Source organism: Tachyglossus aculeatus, chromosome 5 (assembly GCF_015852505.1).
Source record: "Tachyglossus aculeatus isolate mTacAcu1 chromosome 5, mTacAcu1.pri, whole genome shotgun sequence".
NCBI classification, from domain to species: Eukaryota; Metazoa; Chordata; class Mammalia; order Monotremata; family Tachyglossidae; genus Tachyglossus; species Tachyglossus aculeatus.
This window is the reverse complement of record NC_052070.1, coordinates 85432000-85448026: the sequence shown is the minus strand read 5'-3', so window position 1 is coordinate 85448026 and position 16027 is coordinate 85432000. Positions and strand designations below refer to the sequence as shown.

The window sequence follows — 16027 nt, the reverse complement described above, 5'->3', positions numbered from 1 at the left end:
ATCCAAGAGGGCATTTGTTTGGTGAGGAGAAAGGTGGGATTAGTTGTGTTTGCTGGATGGAGGAAGGGGAGGGAGTATGCCAGTGAGCAATCCCTCTTATTTAGGAAGCCCCAACCAGCTTTCTGAGTGGCTCTCATTGCCCAATGATTTTGGGAAGTGTTGTTCCTGTCAGATGCTCTGATACTATCTCACCCCCAAACTCTAAAAGGAGCCAGAATGTTGTCAAAATAAGTTTGCCAACAGGTGACAAAGGGCACTTTGTGAGTGTTTTCTAAGCATTTGGAACAGTGACCCGATCAACTACTGCCATTTCTCCATTCCCTCCCTCACACTGGCCCCTGCTTAACTGCAGAAGTGATAGAGTGGAGAGAGTCAAACTTTCTGCACACAAGGATGCTCAGCTCAGCCTTACTTTGAGCCCGAGTCAGACAGCACAATTATCCAGCAGGAATCTGAGGATGACCCCTGCTGTTAAAGTGCTCCTTGCTCCAACGGGTGGGAGACAGAAGAGGAGGTAGAACAGACTAGACCCAGACTTTAGTAACATCACTCTCATTCCAGCACTAGCCCCCCCTCTTATCTAGTGGCCAACTTGGTTGATCTCCTCCCCCAGCAATCTGTAAGAGAGGGAGATGAAGGGGAACATCATGGGGAACAGAAGATCCGGAGACTGAGTTCTCAACTACTTTATTTCGGAAACAGGATTAAAAATTGGAGGCACAGGAGAAGAGGCAAACTCTTCCCATCACAGGGAATGCTTCTTCCTTCTCCCAGTGATCAAGACGGGAACGGAGGTGGGTCCTGAAAAGTATAGCGAGCCAGCACTAACCCACCCTTGTTTAGACTGGTTTGTTGGGAAAATGCTCATTAGCACAACTGTGGTGCAGGCGGGGAGGCTGCAAGGTATGAGGCTAATTTAGGAAGTGAGGGAAGACTCAATCTGTATTTATTTTATTTTGTTAATATGTTTTGTTTTGTTCTGTCTCCCCCTTTTTAGACTGTGAGCCCACTGTTGGGTAGGGACTGTATATGTGGCCAACTTGTACTTCCCAAGCGCTTAGTACAGCGCTCTGCACACAGTAAGCGCTCAGTAAATACAATTGATGATGATGATGATGATGTAAAGTCCTTCTAGCCCAAAAATGAGTTGGAGTGGGGACATTGTTTAAGTTTGGTAAAGAGGAGGTGGGAGTAAGTCTTGCTTAGAACTCCGGCTAATAAGACATTGCAAGAGCAGGCTGTGTATCCTTCCCTGGTTCAAGCACCCTCCCCCTCTTCACTGGGGCTGGGGTCTGCCTCATGGCAGCCTCTGACAATACTAGTAGCATCTGCTGGGGTTAAAGCCACCTCCTCCCCACGTCCAGCATCCACCCTACTCTGGATGGATACATCTTGAGTTCCCTCTGGTCTCTGGTGTCACATGCCTCCTGCCCCTCACTTCCCGTGGCAGGGTTCTGCTTACCTGGACCAGCTGTTAGTAGAAGGCAGCTTTGGTGGTGGGCGAGAAGCTTTCAATACCAGCATGACCTTCGAGCTTGCTGGAGTTGGTGGGGTCAGAAGACTCTTCATGCTTGCTTTCTGATCCGGGTGCCAAACAGCTCAAGGTAGAAGTCAGTCCAGCTTCTTGGCACTGGTCTCCGAACTCTGCTTCCTCATTACTCAGCGTGGGTATACCGCCACCGTCCTCTTCGCCGATGACTGAAACTATGCCGGCTTGAGATGCAGAAAGCTCCGCTGGCGTGGCCTTCTCCCAGCTGATGTCCCGCTGGTCTTCCTCAGAGCAGTCCTGAGAAAACTCCTCCACTCTAGAGGAAGTAAAGAGTTAGGCCCCCCATGCTTTAGAGGGGCTCACCTTGTTGGGAAAAGTTTTAGCCAAGCCTTAGCAGTTGGAATTACTCTACACCTCCTCCTCATTTCTTCCACATGGTGCTTCCTCTAGCCTCTATGATCTCAACCCCCCCTCACACATTGGGGAATGAAGCCCCAGAGGACAGTGACCATATGGAATTTCCTCTGGGCACTCTCTCCCAGCACACAGTACATTTTAAACACTTCATTATTACTACTAGGTCTTAGACAACACAGGCTGTTAGCAAAAATCACAGAGACTTAAGGATGTCACCCAGGCTGCTGTGATACTAGTTAAAAATGGAGATCTTCAGACCTTTCCTTTCCCCTCTTCCCCCTGTCCCTTTTCTGTTTAGATAGATGAGGAGGGTGGGTAGACAGCCTGAAGGGTCTATGCTTTGGGGAAGAGAGGAACAGGAGAATAGCCAAAACAAAGTTGCTGTTCTATGAAACCTTCAAGGGTCTCACCAAAGTAAAAGACAGCATTAAGATTCAGGCATCATAGCATAGCTCAAAAATACTGAAAAGATGATTGGCTGGGTGGTGGAGAACAGTGAGGATTTTTCAGAAATAGACTTCTGAAAGTTTCCAGCCACACCCCCAGGAAGCCCCTCTTCCAATTTTGTGTCTTGGGACAATTTTCCAACTAATAGTTGCTGATGGGTTCTCCTCCTATCTCTCTGGCCACTCATTCTCAGTCTCTTTCATGGGCTACTCCTCTGCCTCCCATTTCCTAACTGTGGGTGTCCCTCAAGGTTTAGTTCTGAGTCCCCATCTACACCCACTCCCTTGGAGAACTCATCTGCTCACATGGCTTCCACTACCACCTCTATGCTGTTGACACCCCAATCTACACCTCCAGCCCTGATCTCTCCCTCTCTGCAGTCTCGCACTTCCTCCTGCCTTCAAGACATCTCTACTTGGGTGTCCTCCTTTCACCTCAAACTTGTTATAGCTAAAACTGAGCTTATCTTCCCACCCAAACCCTGTCCTTCTCCTCACTTTCCCATCACTGTTGACATCACCACCATCATTACTATCTCACAAGCCCATAACCTCCAAGATTTCCTTGACTCCTCACTCTCATTCAAACACCACTAAATTGTCAGTTTTACCTTCACAACATTGCTAAAATCCAACCCTTCTTCTCTAAACTGTTACCACATTAATGCAAGCAGTTATTCTATCCCACCTTGATTACTGTTTCAGCCTCCTTGCTGGCCTCCCTGCCTCTCCCCAATCCAGTCCATATTCTACTTTGCTGCCCAGATCATTTTCCTTAAAAAACGTTCAGACCATGTTTCCCCAGTCCTCAAGAAACTCCAGTGGTTGTCCATCCACCTCCACATGGGACAAAAAGACCTCACCATTGGCTTTAAAGCACTCAATCACCTTGCCCATTCCTACCTCACTACTACAACCCAGCCCACACACTTTGTTCTTCTAACGTTAACCTTCTCACTGTACCTCCATCTCACCTATCTCACTGTCGACATCAAGCCCACATCCTACCTTTGGTGTCGAATGCCCTCTCTCCTCACATCCCACAGATAACTGCTCTCCCCACTTCAAAGCCTTATTGAAGGCAGATCTTCTTCAAGAAGGCTTCCCTTGATTAAGCCCTTCTCTCCCTCCCACTCACTCCTGCATTGCCCTGATTTGCTCTCTTCATTCAACCTCCCTCCCATCCCCACAGCAAATGTAAATATCTGTAATTTAATGTCTGTCTCCCCCTCTAGACTGTGAGCTCATTGTGGGCAGGGAATGTGCCAGTTGCTCTGTACTCTCCCAAGCACTTAGTACAGTGCTTTGCACACAGTAAATGCTCAATAAATACAATTGAATTGCATGAATAACTTCTCAGAGTGGCAAATGAAGAATCCCTGTGGGATTGATCTTGGAAGGCTTTCAAGTGAGCACAGCCCAGGAGCTCTGAACAATGCTACTGGGAAGGGGTAATGGCCACCAGCCCTTTGTTAAGTAAAACAGGAAAAAACAAGAAAAACAGCACCCTCCTATAGAAATGATTTAATCACCTTTCAGAGTAATTTTCCCATCTTAGCTACCTATGAGGGTGTCCTACACTCTGTTCTACATGACAAACTCCCCAGCTCTGCCCAGTGATCATTTTTTTATGGCATTTGTTAAGCGCTTACTATGTGCAAAGCACTTTTCTAAGCACTGGGAGGGATACTAGGTGATCAGATTGTCCCTTGTGGGGCTCACAGTCTTAAACCCCATTTTACAGATGAGGTAACTGAGGCTCTGAGAAGTTAACTGACTCACCCAAGGTCACACAGCCCGACATGTGGCACAGCCAGGAGTAGAACCCATGACGTCTGACTCCCAAGTCTGTGCTCTTTCCACTGAGCCATGCTGCTTCTCAGTGAAGGAGGGGGCTGGGCAGACAACAAGTCCTGCTGCCCCAGAGGTAAGTGCTGGGCTGCCTCCAGAAAGCTTAAATTCAGAGGCCCCTGCACCCCGCAACTCACTGTCCAGGATAAAAGGAGGGAATTAGGCCTTGATGTTGTGAGAGAAGGTCAAGCCTCTATTTTAGTGCCACAATTAAGTACCTCTAAGTCCACTTCAGAGTTACCCTCTGGGAAGGGATGACTTCTAAAACTGAAGTCCAATCGTCCTTCAGCATGGCCAATCCCCCCCAAACCCCCCAACACCCAAACCAGTGTTTGAAGTCAAGTCCGCCACGTGTCTGCCATGACCTTAGGCAAGTCACTTAATTTCTCTATGCCTCAGTTCCCTCGCCAGCAAAATGGAAATTCCATACCAGTTTTCACTCCGATTTAGACTGAATCTCATTTGGAACCTGATTATCTTTCATCTGCTCCAGCATCATCATCACCACCACCACCATGAGGCTTGGTCAACTTGGCTTTCACATTGGACCTCGCATTCTATTGGTTTGACTGACTGCTAAGTGGTCGTATCAGCCCATATAGCCACTCAGCTTTATAAGGAGGTTGGGGAATCATAGCCACAGGCTGAGCCCCCCCAGGAATGGTAGGCAACATGGCATAGAGGAGAGAGCCTGGGATAAAGTCAGCTTTTTGCCCCTAGCCTCCTGAATGACCCTGGGAAAGTCACAACTTCCCCGGGACTCAGTTTCTTCATATGTGGAGACAAGATCAACCATAGGCCTGAGGATAGAAGAGTCTGTGGCTGATCTTACACCCCAGTACTTAGCAAGCACTTAATGTAACTTATTACCTCTGTGGGTCAAGTTCACCATGGCCAAGGTCCTGGGAAGCAGGGGCATCAGCTAGATCACTCTGACTGGAGATTTTCCTCATTTGGCATTTGGAGAGGGCTGGTATGGGGCTTAGACTGGAGTCATCGGAGGAGGACGAGGAGAAAAGTCCATCTATTCTTGACAGAAAGAAAACCCATGATTAACATGGCTAGTGAAATCTCAACCACCACAGCAATCTTTATTATACCTTCCCCACAGAGAGCTGGAGTAAGGGTAGAGCTCTTAACCTGGATCTCTGGCCAAGGGCCAACAGCCTGAACTCTTGAAGAAAACCCTCCCCACACAAGCTTGTTAACCCTGGTGGTTGGCAGGGGCCTCTAATGTGTTGGCAGCTAAGTGGAGGTAGTAAGAGAAAGCAGAGCACACTGTAAGCGCTCAATAAATACGATTGAATGAATGAGCACTGTTTGAGTCAGAAGTTTTACAGCCTGTGAGATCAGGAACTCAGGACTTGCTCATTCGCCTCCCCAGGCCCTACTTCATGTTCCCACAATCAATCGTATTTATTGAGCGCTTACTATGTGCAGAGCACCTTACTAAGTGCTTGGGAAGCACAAATTGGCAACATATAGAGACAGTCCCTACCCAACAGTGGGCTCACAGTCTAAAAGGGGGAGACAGAGAACAAAACCAAACATACTAACGAAATAAAATAGAATAGATATGTACAAATAAAATAGAGTAATAAATATGTACAAACATATATACATATATACAGGTGCTGTGGGGAAGGGAAGGAGGTAAGAAGGGGGGATGGAGAGGGGGATGAGGGGGAGAGGAAGGAAGGGGCTCAGTTTGGAAAGGCCTCTGGAGGAGGTGAGCTCTCAGCAGGACCTTGAAGGGAGGAAGAGAGCTGGCTTGGCGGATGGGCAGAGGGAGGGCATTCCAGGCCCGGGGGATGACGTGGGCCGGGGGTCGATGGCGGGACAGGTGAGAACGAGGTACGGTGAGGAGATTAGCGGCGGAGGAGAGGAGGATGCGGGCTGGGCTGGAGAAGGAGAGAAGGGAGGTGAGGTAGGAGGAGGCTCAGCTACCTGCTGAAAGTCTCTCCCCATCCGGCTGCTCCTCTAGGAGGTTGGCTGTGGATCCCTCTCTGGCTGCTACCCCAGCAGTTGAAGCCTGTGATCAACCAGGGAGGGAGAAGGCGGGAGAGTGACGTTAGGTGGTCCGTTCCTGGCAGTTCCATTCTCGTCTAATCCTCCAGCCTGATGGAATGTCATATGGGGCACAGCCCACCTACTTGGGAGAGGGAAAAAGGACCAGCAAGAAGTCCTGGGACCCTTCCAGCCCATTTAGATATCTGGCTGAGAAACAGTATTGACATACCACCACATATCTTGCCCCCACACCTAGGCTTCAATCCAATGTGGAATGAGTTAAGGGACTAGACTGAATGAAGACTTTCTAGCCTCTAAGTTCATTGTGGGCAGAGACTGCATCTCTTTATTGTACTGTAGTCTCAAGCACTTAGTGCAGTGCTCTGCACCGAGTAAGCGCTCACTGAAACTGAATAAATGATAATAATGATGGTATTTGTTAAGCACTTACTCTGTGCAAAGCACTGTTCTAAGCACTGGGGGGGGATACAAGGTGATCGGGTTGTCCCACATGGGGCTCACAGTCTTAATCTAGACTGTGAGCCCACTGTTGGGTAGGGACCGTCTCGATATGTTGCCAACTAGTACTTCCCAAGTGCTTAGTACAGTGCTCTGCACACAGTAAGTGCTCAATAAATATGATTGATTAATCCCCATTTTACAGATGAGGGAACTGAGGCACAGAGAAGTTAATGGCTTGTCAAGGCCACATAGCTGACAAGAGGTGGAACCAGGATTAGAACCCACAACCTCTGACTCCCAAGCCCGTGCTCTTTCCACTGAGCCATGCTAGTGGTCAGAGTTGCTAAAACAACTGATTAAAAAAAATGAGTTTTAAGTGAAAATCTGCTCACATACCAAGTGCTTAGTGCAGTGCTCTGCACTCAATACCATCCATAAAGTTTCTTGTGGGCAGAAGCTATGTCTACCAGCTCTATTGTAGTCTCCCAAGTGCTTAATACAGTGCTCTGCACATGATATTGATGATTAAATACACAGTCCAGAGATCAGGAGGAAGGTCGGATCTGGGAAGTACGGCCAGAACCAAGCCTGGGTCGGGGCTGGGACCTTGTCAACATCCCTCCACCCCCACCCAGTGTCACTTTGGGCTGAGGAGGGTGACACTGGCAGTATGGCTTTTGGGACATAGAGTCCCAGCAGCCTTCAGGGCCAGTATGCTAGAGTAACACTGACTATGCCCCCGGGGCTCACTCCCAGCTTCCTGGGCAGAATTCCACCTTCCATGACAATCTGAACAATGGTGAGGGCCCAGCAGGGCCAGATACCTTGGAAGTCAGCTTGGTCAATGTGTCCAGCACCTCCTTCACATTGCCCTTCACGCGTGGGGGCTCACCTGAGTCACAAGGCAGAGGAGAGGGTCAGTTGGCTTTTCCCGCTTTCCGTTTGGGGATGGGCAGGGATAGGGGGCTGGGAAGAGGGATCCAGAACACCATAAGAGTGTGCGGAGCCCAAGAACTGACCAGCCTCCTCTGGGTTGTTCCCAGAAAAACCTCAAGTCAGAGGTCTCACCAGTTTCCTTCCAACAAGCCAGGCACACAGTATTTAGGAGCTCCATCTAGTACTGAAACAGTTTGGGGGGCGGGGGGGGGGGGGGGGGGGGGGGGGGGGCGGGTGTCTTTGTCAGTGTCTGGAGATAGATGAAGGGGGAGAGGAGATAGAGGAGAAAATGGAGAAGGCAGGAAACCACCCACTGTAGTAAGCCATCCCACTGTAAAGGAAGCAAGACTGGAGGACACAGTTATGCTAGGGGCGGGCAGGCAAAATCCCTGGAAGCAAGGTTAAAGAAAATCTATGATCTGGCTTAAAGGAAAGAACTGACCCCTGCCACCCATGACCTCCTCCCCCTCTCCGCCTCCCAAACACACACACACACACACACACACACACACACACACACACACACACACAGCCTTGAAATGTCAACCAACTCACCGTATCTCAATCTCATCTACCTTATCACCAATTTTCCCATGTTCTGCAACATGCTCCCTCTTCATATCTGACAATTACTCCCCACCTTCAAAGCCTTATAGAAGGTACACCTCCCACCTAAGCCCTCATTCCTCTTCTCCCGCTCCTTTTTGCACCCACCCTGATTTGCTCCCATTATTCATCCCTCCCTCAGCCCCACAGCACTAAAGTTCATATCTTTTTATATTAATGTTTGTCTCCCCCTCAAGACTGTAAGCTTGTCGTGGGCAGGGAATGGATCTACCAACTCATCTTGTACTCTCTTCAGTGCTTAGAATAAAGTGCACAGTATGATTGTCCAATCTGGTTTGCTTTGATGTAAGTGGCAAGATGATGTATGTCAGTCAGCTGGGACGGGGGCTGAGGTAACCACCCCTCACCTTCTTCCCTCTCTTGGGAGCAGGGGCACATACCATCGGCCAGAGACTTCCTTGTTGATTTCAACTTTGGTACTGTTTCCGAGCACTTTCTCTGGGAGAAGTTGAGCTTTTGGGAGATTAGAAAGAGGAGTGGCTTAAAGATTGCTTCTACTACCCCGGTCCTTGAGCAGAAAGCTCCAAATCTCTCCCCATCTCTCGGGAATGCTAATCCCAGCAGAGGAGGCAGGCCCAGCCACCCTTTACGGATCAGCTGAGGGAGTGTCTTTTTTGTTGTAGTGTACTCTTGCAAGCGTTTAGTACAGTGCTCCACATACAGTAAGTGCTCAATAAATACAACTGAATGAGTGAACCAAGTGGCTTCTCCCGCAGACCAAGGGCTTCCCCTACTGGATCGTAGGCATTCAGATGAACAGTCTGGAATCCCTCAGGTGAGGACTTCAACCAAGCGCTCAGTCTAGGAGGGAAAAACCAGCCTTACCTCACAGGAGCAGGGGAGCAGAAACTGGGGCGAGATGGGGAGGTAGCGAGGGGACAGACGTAGGGTGGAGATGGAAACTTGGTCCTTTGCAGTTGGTCTTGCAAGAGCGCAACTAGGAAGGGGAGATTGGAGTGGACTCAGAACCAGCCAGCTCTGTGAGCCAGAGTGAGACAAGAACAAGACATGCACACTTCACTCCTCTAATACCAGCCTACTGTTTCCTGATCTATTTCATTCATTCAATCATTTATTGAGCGCTTACTGTGTGCAGAGCACTGTATTAAGCACTTGGGAAGTACTTCACTGCCGACTCCCTTTCCCACGTCCTCCCTCTGGCCTGGAACTTCCCCCTTCACATCTAAGACCACCACTCTTCCCACCTTCCAAGCCATCCAATGGAAGAAAAAAGCTCAGAGAAATAAAAAGCCCACATTTCTTTCAAGAGGCCTTCTGCAAATAAGCTCAGATTTCCCTTATATTCTTTCTGCATCACCTTTGCGCCTGGTGCCAACTTGTACTTCCCAACCGCTTAGTACAGTGCTCTGCACACAGTAAGCGCTCAATACGATTGAATGAATGAATCTATACCCCTTAAGCACTTGATATTCATCCCACAGCACTTAATCATATTTAAGTGCTTACTTTATGCAGAATACAGTACTAAGTGCTTATACTCCATTTCCCATAATTTTAATGTTTGCCATATTCCCCAGGCAGTAAATTCTAAGTAGGAAGCTCCCTGTGAGCAGGGAATGTACCTGTTGTATCGTACTCTCCCAAGTGTTTAGTACAGTGCTTTGCACACAGTAAGCACTCAAATATGGTTGAATTGTGTATACCACCTCTATTGTACTTTCCCCAAGTGCTCTGCACACAGAAAACACTCAAGGAAAAAAATAATTAATTGAGGGGAGTCCAAGGAGGAGGAAATTTAGGACAAAACTGCATTTGTTTGATGGCCCAAGACTCCAGGATACTCTGAAGGCCCATCTGACTACAGTGAAAGCCCTTGTATTCTGGTTGGGTTGTGAAGTTCATCCTGAGGCTTAGACTAAAAAAAATCTCCTTGAGGGCAGGGAGTAGACCACTTGACTGTTTTGTATTTCAAGCACTTCATCATCAATCATATTTATTGAGCGCTATGTGCAGAGCACTTACTAAGCGCTTGGGAAGTACAAATTGGCAACACATAGAGACAGTCCCTACCCAACAGTGGGCTCACAGTCTAAAAGAGTGGGCTCACAGTCTAAGACTAAAAGCAGTCTAAAAGCACTTATTATAGTATAATGCATGCAGTAAATGCTCAATAAGTATTACTCCTCCAGTGAATGGCAATCACTGCCACCTTAGAGGGAGAAGGTTGGCAGGGAGGGGTGTCCTAAAGGACTGAGCTCTTGAGAAAGGTGTAGAAACAAGCTTCTCTGACCCTAGTTCTATCTACCAAAGCCACCCCAGAGGTTAATTCTCCACCCTTTTCCAGGGGCCCCGACCTTACCTTCCTGTTGGAGGTGGGACATACAGTGCAGATGGTTTTCCAGAATCTGCTTCTCCTTCAACAAGTCCTCCAGGGACTTCTGCTTCTCCAGCTCCCAGGAGGTCTGCCTGCCCATCCTTGGCCAACGTGGCTGCTCCTAACCCCACCAGAGACTTAAATCAGTCACTTTCCCAGATCCCATGTATGGAAGAGCTGAGTAGTTTCCTGTATTAGCTGAAGAGTGTTGTTTACCAGGAAGCGGGCTCAGCCAGCTTTGAGTCAGGTAACAATAATAATAATAATAATAATAATAATAATAGCATTTATTAAGCACTTACTATGTGCAAAGCACTGTTCTAAGCGCTGGGGAGGTTACATGGTGATCAGGTTGTCCCATGGGGGGCTCACAGTCTTAATCCCCATTTTCCAGATGAGGTAACTGAGGCACAGAGAAGTTAAGTGACTTGCCCAAAGTCATACAGCTGACAATTGACGGAGCCGGGATTTGAACCCCTGACCTCTGACTCCAAAGCCTGGGCTCTTTCCACTGAGCCACACTGCCTCCCCTAATAATAATAATATTACAATAATAATAACAATAATAAATATTTGTTAAGTGTTTACTGTGGCACTGGGGTGGATACAAGCAAATCGGGTTGGATGCAGTCCCCGTCCCAAATGGGGCTCGGTCTCAATTCCTGTTTTATAGATGAGGTAACAGGCACAGAGAAATGAAGTGACTTGCCCAAGGTCACACAGCAGATGAGTGGCATGGATTAAAAAGCCATGACCTTCTGACTCCTAGGACTGTGCTGTATCCACTTTGCAGTGCTGCTTCTCCGGTCCATCCCTGCTCCTCTAGGCCGTGAAGGGTCCCAAGCCATGGAGAAGCAGCATGGCCTAGTGGATAGAGCACGGGCCTAGGACTCGGAAGGACCTGGGTTCTAATCCTGGCTCCACTGCTTGTCTGCTGTGTGTGACCTTGGGCAAGTTATTTCACTTCTTTTTGCCTCTATTACCTCATCTGTAAAATGGGGATTGAGACTGCGAGCTTAGATCCACCCCACAGTGCCTGGCACATTGTATGCACTTCACAAATACCACTATTTTTAAGCCATAGCAGCCCCAAACTCAGACCAAATTTCTCTAGTAAGTAGGCCCAGCTCTCTGCCCCCATCCCAGTGCCCATCCTGTGGACAGACCACCACCACGGTGGCTGAATAACACTCAGTGCCCGAAGTAGAGGTGTTGCCAGGGATGTCTGAGCCCTGCTGGTATGCTTCCAGTACCTCGGAGTCCAAGGTGTCCTCTGGGTCACGGGCCCAGATCGTCAGCTCCTGATCATACTGCCAGGCATCATTCGATTTATGCTGCAGACCTGGAGAGAGATGGGAAGGACTGACTCACAGCAAACGCTGTAGTTTATGAGGTTTATAACTGAACACCTCCCTCCTTCGGGCAGACTCCACTCCTCTAGGCCATCTCTTTCTAGATTATCAGGGCAAACAGAAAGCTTCCATCTGGGGCAGGAGCCAACAGCCTCTCTCTGCATGAACTGCTGAAAAGAAAAGGCTTCATTTTTTTGGTTCCTCAGCACAGACAGCAAATTATGCCATGTAAACACAAACAGTGCTTATTCCTTCATAAATCTAGTACTTGTAAATGCATCACTCAGTGGTGGTTGGGCTGTGTTAGCACCCAAGGGCCCCCCCGGAGGTATTTGGATTTATGGGGGTCCCCCCCCAACACAACATGATGTCATGATCCCACTGCACCCAGTCAGCAGAATGATGATATTTCCTCATCTGGCTTCTTCGTGGTAACAGCTGTTATTTCTGGCAGGAGAGGTCAGTCTCTTCCCAGGCCCTCTTCACCCCAGGGTGTGAGGGCAGTGTCCACTCAGCTGAGCACAGGAAGCAGCAGTGAAACCCCTCCCTTGCTGCCTGGACTCACCAACGGAGGACAGGAACCCCTCCTTCCCTCCGCTCGTCCAGGGGGCTGCAGTCCCCAGGTCCCTCTGGCTTGTGGCCAGTGAGTGGCTTCTCTTGTGTTGGAGTTGGGAGTGTGATTCCTTGGGCTGCACAGTGGAGGGAAGTTAAGCCGGGGAAGGTGGCCCCTGCCTGCAGCCCTCCACGTCTGGACTCTCCTTCCCTCCTAGCCAAGCTCCCAGGAGCCTCCATCCAGGGTGAACAAGCTTAAATGGATGTTTTAAATGGTTCAGATGGCATCCCTTCCCCCAGCTCAGCAGCTGAAGAGGCACACTTTGTTCCTTGAGGAGCCAGAGAGAGGATGACCCCTCCAGAAGTGCCTCAGGGCAACTAAATCCTGCAACATTATGGCAGAGGGACAACCACATTCACAAAGTCCAAGGCTACCTGGACGCCCTTCTTAACAGGCTCTAGTCCAATAATACACTGGAAGGGAGGGGAGTTAGAACAAGGCACAACTATCCCATCCCCACCTCACTGCCCCCCCAGGCATACACAGGTTGGCTCGGTCAAGACTAGGAATGGGATCCAGAGCTGAGCCCCAAGGACAGGTAGTGGCCTGGGGACTGGCCTCCCAACACCAAGCCCCAGCCCACTCACCACACAATCTGTCCCGGTAGTACAACTCCTCCAGCTTGGTTACGCAGGCTCCTTTAGGCGATCCTGCCGAGGCCTCTTTAGGAGTCCGGTAGGATCTCACCTTTGCAAGAGGAAACAAGTTGGAAGGGAGGGAGGACGGAGCCCTCGGTACCCCACTTTGTTGGTTCAAATGGGTACCCAGGGGGGCATCCCTCATAGAGATCCCACTGGCCACTTGGAAGACCTGATGGGGCCAAGTAGCATCCGTGACACAAAGCCCGAGTGGTCTTTCTTTTCCCAGGGTCCCTCCCACTTTCTTCTCTACAAGCACTTTCTCCTCCAAACCTCCTCTGCAATTCTGCCAAGGCACTCTCAGTTTGCTCTGCAACAGTAACTAATTCATTCATTCAATCGTATTTACTGGGCACAGAACACTGTACTAAGCACTTGGGAAGTCCAAGTTGGCAACATATAGAGACAGTCCCTACCCAACAGCGGGCTCACAGTCTAGAAGGGGGAGACAGACAACAAAACATTAACAAAATAAAATAGAATATGCCCCTTCCTGGCCATAACCCAGTTAGCCACGCTGCAGTCAGACCACCCCCTTTCTTCTGCCTCCTTTAGGTTTCTGTTTTCCTGGACATATACAAACGGAGATCAAGCACATTGACAGTTTCTCACAGACACTAAGGGTCCCTTTGAAAAGGAATTAATAATGTAGTAGTATTCACCACATATTTATGCACCAAACACCCTGCTGAGGTAGTTAAGAAGTGGATCAGGCAACCTGTTCCACATGGGCCTCACAACCTGAGGAGCATGGCCTAGTGGGAAGAACACGAGCCTGGGATTCTGGGTTCTAATCCTGGCTCTGCCCATTGCTTGCTAGGTGACCTTGGGTAAGTCACTTGACTTCTCTTTGCTTCAGTTCTCCCTCCAACTTGGGTCATGAGCCCCTTGTGACACAGGAATTGCATCCAACCTAACTGACCTGGATCTACCTCCACACTTAGGTCACATAGTAAGTACTTAAATACCTTAAGAGAGAATTAGGGAGCACAAGTGGGTATTTAATCCCCATTTTACTGAAGAAACTGCAGAGAGAAGTTAAGTGACTTGTCCAGAGTTACTCATGAGGCAAGTGGAGGAGGCACTTATGAGGCAATTAAAACCCAGGTCACCTGTATTCAACTTTTGGGTAGGCCACACTGTTTCTCAAGAGAAGATGATGAAGTTAGGAGGGCTTAAGTGGTCAAGATTGAATCTTGGAAGACTGGTTAGTCACAGCCCAGGGAAGAATACACTCCTGCTACATATTCCTATTCCCTCCAGGCAGAGACTGAACAAGAACCCTGCTCATCTCTCCACTCTTTGAGGTGATGTTTCTAGGCCCCCAATGCAGCCTTTACAACTCAGCCTCAAGCCAAAGTACTAAGAAACAGTCTGAAGGCAGTACTTGAAAATTTGGAAGTTGCCTTCATGTCCCTTACCTCAGGTGGGTCACATTCCAAGTCAGAGAAGTTCTGAAAGTCAGCCTCAGATAGACTATCTAGAAAAGATGGATGGGGAAAAGAGGAAGAGACATTCTACCCCCACTCATATACTTGAAAGGTTAACTAAAAGCAAACTCTTCCCCACTAAAGACCCCCTTCTCATGGATTCATATACAGGAAGCCCAGCACTGGAGCAGGAAACTGTATCAGTGAGAGAGAACACCCTTTAGCCCCATAGGAAGGTTTTGAAGGCCAAAAGGCTGGCTTCCTTCCATCCATTAGATGTCAACACAGGTCAGCCCCCCACCCTCCTAGGAAAAGACTTAAAACCCAAGGTTCATAACCTGTAAAATAACAGCAAAAAAATTTCCTCAAGAAAGCCCAGAACTTCCTGGCCATCGCTGTCTGGTTGGAAAAAGCACTGAGCACTTCCTAGCTCCCAGGCTGCCCTCCTCTCAACAAGAGACAGGTAATGCTTGTTATAGAAGAGTAAAAAAAAAAAACACCATCCAGCAAAAACCCAGAACCCCTAAACAATACAGAAGAGCAACAGGTTTGCAAAGAAAACTCAACTGAAACCCTCCCCCGGAAGCTTGCTTAAATAGGAACCAGGTGCTGGGAGCGGCTGCTCCAGGACAAATGCTGGTGAACTGGTCCCACCTGAAGCCCTCCATGAGCGTGACTCAGGAGAAACGGGCAGCTCTGGCCCCGCTGAGGTTGATTTCAAACAAGCGAGTGAGGGTCAAATGGACATAACAAATTGTTCGTGCTGGTGTGAGGCCTGAGGCCACGAAAGTCCTTGACCGGGCTGCAGACGTGGGCTGTCTTCAGGAGAGAACCTCGTGCTCGGCTCCGGACAAACTCCGACGTGACCTCTGCTTCCAGAGCCAAGTGGAAAATTGAGACAACTAACCCAGATCATTCAAGCTCCAAACTTGCTTTCGCCTGACTTTATCTGGATATTTGGGTTGCTGCTGGAGGTTGGGCAGGGCAGGGAGGAAATTGCCTCAATTGGCTTGAAAGTTTTGGCTTTGGAGACAAAATCATCATCAATCGTATTTATTGAGCGCTTACTATGTGCAGAGCACTTGAGCTTTGGAGACAAAATCTTCCCCAGATTGAAGCCTAAGAATTCTTGCTTTCAGCCAGTCCTTCCTCCTCCCAGGGTTTTAATGGGATTTCTAGTATTCATTCATTCAGTCATATTTATTGAGCACTTACTGTGTGCAGAGCACTGTACTAAGCACTTGGGAAGTATGTCGGCAACATATAGAGCACTTATATATAGAGCATATATGTATATGTTTGTACATATTTTTTACTCTATTTATTTATTTTATTTGTACATATCTATTCTATTCATTTTATTTTGTTAGTATGTTTGGTTTTGTTCTCTGTCTCCCCCTTTTAGACTGTGAGCCCACTGT

The 16027-nt window shown here is 48.5% G+C and overlaps 1 protein-coding gene across 1 annotated transcript; it reads right to left on the bottom strand.

Moving 5' to 3' along the window:
* Positions 1–671: 671 nt before the first annotated feature.
* LOC119928884 lies at positions 672–15094 on the bottom strand. Its single transcript, XM_038747385.1, has 12 exons — positions 14945–15094; positions 14598–14656; positions 13126–13225; positions 11827–11915; positions 10559–10694; positions 9064–9175; positions 8586–8692; positions 7500–7567; positions 6151–6235; positions 5074–5227; positions 1463–1805; positions 672–801 (listed from the first exon to the last, which is right to left on the bottom strand). The coding sequence occupies exons 1-11, from the start codon at positions 14997–14999 to the stop codon at positions 1475–1477; spliced, it is 1296 nt and encodes a 431-aa protein (XP_038603313.1). The 5' UTR covers positions 15000–15094; the 3' UTR covers positions 672–801; positions 1463–1474.
* Positions 15095–16027: the final 933 nt, after the last annotated feature.